General features: G+C 37.0%; 1 protein-coding gene across 1 annotated transcript in view; it reads left to right on the top strand.

Moving 5' to 3' along the window:
- Positions 1-5,505: 5,505 nt before the first annotated feature.
- Tspan8 (tetraspanin 8) overlaps positions 5,506-6,231 on the top strand; it is a 30,820-nt gene continuing 30,094 nt past the window's right edge. The window contains exon 1 of the mRNA XM_020186744.2: positions 5,506-5,856. Coding sequence (XP_020042333.1) covers positions 5,797-5,856 — 60 coding nt within the window. The 5' untranslated portion in view covers positions 5,506-5,796. The remainder of the gene's footprint in view (positions 5,857-6,231) is intronic.

The raw sequence follows: 6,231 nt of genomic DNA, 5'->3' as shown, positions 1-6,231 counted from the left end.
GCTATTGGATCCCTGAGATGGCTTTAGCTCAGTGGCCTATCCAATCTTGTCAACACATCTACTGAGTCCTTTACTAAATTCATCCCCCAAGACACCATCTGTATGCACTCAGCTTCTGTGACACTTGGCTTGTTTGTTTGTTTACAGAGAGAAGATTATCTGAACAGCTATTGAGTCACACTAGATGGGTTTTTGGGGTGTATTTCTCATGATAAATTAAGAAATTGACATTCTGGTTTCTGTGAGAGCATTTAAGGTAAATCTTTCCTAAGAAGCAGATCTCCTCAGGAAAGGATCACAAAGCTGAACTTTGGGGGTTGTAAGACAAAGACATGACCCTGAATCCCACCTAGCATCTGGCTTTTTTCTTAACTTGCTATAACTATTGCAAGTATAAAACAGGATAGTATAAAATTATAGTGAAGCCTAATAAGAATTCATAGGCATATCTAATGTGCCACGGTCTGAAAAGTCATTTTTATTTATATTTCAGTTCAAGATTACTCTATTAGCTCCTCTACAGTGGGCACATTAAACATTTTCAAATTTTAGGTTTCCTTCCTTTTCCCTATTCCTCCTGTATATGAAAACACATTTTTAATGACTTCACTAATTTCCCACAGTTTTTACTTTTTTGAAGGAGGGGGTTGAGAGAGGGTCTCATTACTTAACTGAGGCTATCCTCCAACTCATTATGTAGACCAGGCTGGCCTTGAACTCATGATCCTCCTATCTCAGCCTACTGAGTGCTGGAATTATACACATGTACCACAATGCCAGGCTCACTTTTGACTTATAAACACCAACAGATTTTGATGATCTAAAGTCTATTTTTATCATATATGGTTTTACATTTTTCCTTATATGACCATAAGTGGTTAGTCACTTTATGTCCAGGAACAAATCAAGGGTATTTTAGAATAAAAATATTTATAGAAGCAGAATATTGGATTTTGAGTGTTAGATACTGGCAACTGTAAGCAATACGTATTTCTGAGCTGTAATTAATACTAGAAGTACAGATTGTTGTTTTAAAATGTCTTTCAAAGGAAAGAGAGGGACCATTCTCACACGAGAAAGTCTCTGTAAGCAGACAGGGTAGGAAGCACTGTGCAGTGGGCTCACATGAATGTAGAAGACTGTTGATCTGAGGGAGGCTGGAACTTGATTACAGAACAACAAAAGCCAAGGTTGTGGCTCTGCAAAAGGCACCACAAAGCCAATAAGTGAGCAACTTGAATTCTCAAAGGTAAGAAAAGAGCTTTTCTAGATGAAAATGCCAAAGAGAACCAGAACTTTCTCTTCACTTCTATTGTTTAGTGTTGCATGGCCTGATGCCCTTACACACCCACCTCTAAGTACAGTCATAAGGAAGAGAAATTTCAATATCACTTCCTTACTACAGTTACCAGCCTTTGAGAAAATGAATTGATTATCTCCACTGTGTGTCTGTGTGTGTGTGTGTGTGTGTGTGTGTGTGTATGAGAGAGAGAGAGAGAGACACAGAGAGAGAGAGAGAATAGAGTGACAGTGATAATGGGAAAATATACAAGAGAGAAAGAAATGAATCTTTTCCATAAAACACAGGATTTGCTTTTTTATTGCCTATTTCATTGACAGATACTTTGTGCTATGAGATTTTGGAAACAAAAATAGAAAAAGGAAGTTATCTTTTCACTCCACAAAAGCAGTGTTTTTTCTTGTTTGATTTTTGTTTGTCTTTTAAAACTTGTTTTTGTACATTGCTGTATCTCCAGAACCTAGTACAATGCTGGGAATATAGTTTGTTCAATGAATTTTTGAGTCTATCTTATAGAGGAGAAGATAATACCACGATGAAAATTTGAACTACTTACCTATACCTGCTTTCTGGATTAAGTCCTTCCTTAATCTCAGAATACCTGGGAATGAATAATTTATAATTAACAGAAATTCATGTTTTACAGTTCTGGAGGCTAGGAAATTCAAGGTCAAGGGGTCCAAATCTGGTGAGGTGTTCTTGCTGGATCATCCCACAGCAAAAGGTGGAAAAGAGAGAGAGAGAGAGAGAGAGAGAGAGAGAGTGTTATGTGTGTGTGTAAAAGACAGAGAGAGAGAGAGAGAGTGCGAAAGATGGAGAGAGAGAGAGAGAGAGAGAGAATGCACAGGAGAGTGGGGGCGCTAAACTCATCACCCATTCCCACAACAATGATGGCAAAGCCCTCATAACCCAGCCAACTCTCAATGCTGATGCCTTTAAGATTAAGTTTCCAATATTAATTCAAGATTCAGTTCCACATGAACTTTTGAAGGCACATTAAAGCCATAGTCCATCCTAAATGTAAGTCTGACTTGCTTGATGACCTAGAGAAAAAGCTGTATTTTATAGAAAGCATGTGATGGTGTGACTTATGCCCTTTCCTCTTAAGGCTCATGCTCTGAGTGTTAGGAATTTCTCTCTTTCTCTTTTCCCTTGTTTTGAAACCTAATTCAATGGTGACTACCTCTGGAGAGTTTTCATGATTACACATATTTAAAACCTTATTGTGCTTTCACTCTGAGTAATAATAATTGGCATGATAGCAATGTTAGGGAAATTTCATCTGAATTTATTGGGACTTTCTGCTCTTTCCCCACTTATCATTTGTTGTTATAATTCTCCACTCTCCATTGTCTTTCCTTCCTGACCTGGTCTTTCACTGGGTCTAAGATTTATTAATGACACCTCCAACCCCAGCCCACCCCACCCCCACCACTGCTAAATTACAGGACAACTCCTTAAGTGGTAAGGTGGTAAATGACTCATACTTCATAACTCAAGAGGAAATTGGTGCCAGTGGACACAATACCTATTTGATGATCTAATAATCATGGGACCTCATTTCTAGAAGGGCCTCTGCCACTAACCAGTTTTGTGATCTTGGCCTATTCAATTTTCCTGGGCTGCACTTTTCTCAAATATAAAATGTGTAGGTTTATCTACATTCCTATTTCTGTAAATATGTATGTGTGTTCTGTGATACTAGCCCCAGATATGTTTTTTGGAAATATGTTCTAGGGTCACATTCATTTGGAAATTACATTCACTTGAAAATGTTTATCTTCTTGAACATTATAAAATTAAAGTATCTAAAATGGCCAGAAATAAAGAAACTATTTCTTTAACCTGATAATTGACTTTTTTGCAGGACGGGACAGTAGCTTGTTGGTAGTTCCCTGGAGAGCCAAATGAAAAAAGTCACTAGTTGAACTTGGGAACCTGGGCTGTAGCTTCAAGATGTAGTTTCATCTCCAATGCTAGATGTTATGGATACAGAGAGGACTATGCAGGATCTCCGCCTTTCAGGTATAAAAGGTCAAATAGGGAAGACACAAATAAAGAAATATAAGATGGCAATTGTAGACTAAAAGTTTTTTCAAATCATAATGGGTGTGAGGACTGAGATGCAAGAGTAAGGACAGTGGTTGAAGATGGGAGGCTCCATAAGTGAAGCTCCATTTGCTCTGGGCAGTGAGGACTGCTGGCAATAATTTACCAAGTAGAGGAGGTGGGAGAGGCATCAGATAGTGTGCCATACCACACGACAGAGGCATCCCATCACAAGGCATACACTAGACCTGTGAACTAATTCTATTTCTAGGAATAGAGGCTGCTGAGAGACAGAAGCAGAAGCAAGCTCTGTGAGGTGGGTTCTGTTTGCTTGGGATGGTGAGTGCCATGTTAAGAAAGTCTGAAATTTATCCCACAAATTACAGAAAACCATCCTAAGATTTGTTTTTAGTCAGGTGAATTACATGGCCAATAAGTGTTTCTAAAAAAAGAAATTCTGGAATGCTAGGACAGATGGAGGAGAAAACTAGTAGGAAAACTAATTATGATTCTATTGAAAGGGAAGAGCTGAATAATGACTGTGGCTGAATAATGATTGAATAATGACTGAATGAAGGAAACAGATATGAAGGAAATTTAGATGTTACACAGGCAAACAAGAAACAGGAATTCAGAATAAATTTAGGTTGGGCAAGTGTTGTGAGATTTTAACATTTGCTGTTATAGGAATTTAGACAAATAAACTGTGTCATATTAACTTCAAATTGAACTGGAGATTCTACTACATATTTTCCTATAAAAATGCATCCACTGATCATGTTTCAGAGTTCAAGACTGACTTAATTAATGACTCTTTTTAAAGTGATTCAACTCCCACCAGAAAGTCTATTCCAAACTGAAATTAGGTAGCAACTCAATGAATTTTTTGTCAACAAAACAACATTTAATGATATATATTGATTTTACCTCTGTATGATAAATAATCATTTTGGGGACCATAAATCATTTGGTTTTTCATACATTCTAAAACTCTTTTTTCAGACCTGGTTTATCCTACATACAATCAGTAAAAGTTTGTGAACTGTTACCTATTTTCTAGGAGGAAACAGCACAGAATATCAACAATGTTAGTTATGATTTAAACATGACATCATTGTTTTTGGAAGTAATCCTAAATTTGGCCTTTACTACTAAATATTATTGAAAATAATTTATTAAAATATATTGCTTATAGTTAAGGAGAAGGGTTAGATATCAGTGAAAAACTGAAAAATATCATTTTGAAAGAAGTCCAAGCTTATTATATAGAATTTAATAAAGATTTTAAAGAATTATTTTCCCAACAAACTTTTGAAGTACAAAGTTCTTTTATTTTAGGGGAGAGGAATTCTCTTTCAAAGACAGAATATAGAAACTAACATGACCTGGGTTGTTTACCCAAAGTGGTTCACACCTCCTGGTTATGTCAGAGAATTTTTTTGCCTGTACCTGGAGACAGCTGCCTTGTATTAGCATGAAAAATAAATTGTAAAATCTATCGTCACAGATCCATGACTGCTTTCCAATTTTGAATATCCAGAATCCAGAAATGTAGTTGGTGGATTGGAACTGTTGCTACACATAATTTTTCAGACCAAGGAAAACATAGTGTCCGCCTTAAAAACAAACCAAGCTATCAGAAAGGGCTACACATTATAAAAGGAACACAATGGGATTATTCAGAGTGACTTCTGAGAATTTTTTTCTTCTCCAATTGTAAAGAAATAAAGATAAAAACTGAATGGTCTTTCCACGGTAGGCAAGGCTGCCTCTCCCTCTCCACCTCTCACATTTAAGGCAGCTCTGTGCAATTGTTTTGAAAACAATCTTAGAGGCTTTGGAAGGCCAATTCATGCCATGGTTGTTTTTTATGGTTCTGAGGTTAATGATAAAATGTTGCTGTGTCTAAGCCTGGAGATTTTGCACACTTCTAAATGCATTTTATTAAATCTGGAAGAAATACTGTATTCTTGACAAAAAATGAGTTGAGACACAATGTCCCTTTACGAGAGCAAAACAAACTTATTTCCCCGCGGTCAAAACAGAGGGCAGGAGGATACAGGCTGTGGTTTCAGACGTCTACTGCCTATCTTGCTGTGCCACGCTCCCCTTTGATTCACAGCCACTCCCTTAACATGATATCTGTTTACTTTAGAGGAGGCAGGTTTGAGAAAGAATCATAAATATCCTGGCTCAGAGCCCCAGGAACCATGACAAGCAAAAGAACATACTCGCCTGAAGATAGCCTTTGTGATATTTAAATGTGTGGGTTAATTTTTTATCTACTTTAATACCTGGGTCTTTTTTTTCCGCCTTGGCTTTCTATTTCTGCTCTGGAGCTGTGAGTACAGGATCTCTGCAGGCAAATTACTCCAGAGCATATTGGAGGACAATCCTATAACGAACAGTTGAATTCACGGCATCTGGGTTCTTGTTTCTTTCCTGAAATGGCAGGTGTGAGTGGCTGTATAAAATATTCTATGTTTATCTTCAACTTCTTCTTCTGGGTAAGTGTTTTTCTTTTAATTATCAATTTTATGCAAGAAAGGGGATCTTGATATAAATATCATAAACAAGAACAGGCTCTACACTGGAGAAATAGGATGGGGGGGAAATGTATTTTCCATTTCCTTGTTTGGATTTGTTGGTTCTTTCTTTGGTTATTTCAGTAATTGAAAATAAGCCAATGACTCAAAAAAGTACACTTCAGCATCTGTGAGGATAAACATTTTCTAAATGTTTTGATATTGTTACAAAAACAATCACAGAGGAAAAATTACCCCTTAATTAAAGGACAATTATTCTTAGTGTGTATCAGTCAGGGCTTCTCTGTTTAAGGACTCCATGGGAAAACATAGTCTGATTCACGCAGAGACTGGCCC

This window comes from Castor canadensis, chromosome 8 (assembly GCF_047511655.1).
Source record: "Castor canadensis chromosome 8, mCasCan1.hap1v2, whole genome shotgun sequence".
NCBI classification, from domain to species: domain Eukaryota; kingdom Metazoa; phylum Chordata; class Mammalia; order Rodentia; family Castoridae; genus Castor; species Castor canadensis.
Note: the sequence above shows the minus strand (reverse complement) of the source record. Positions and strands in the feature narration are given on the sequence as shown.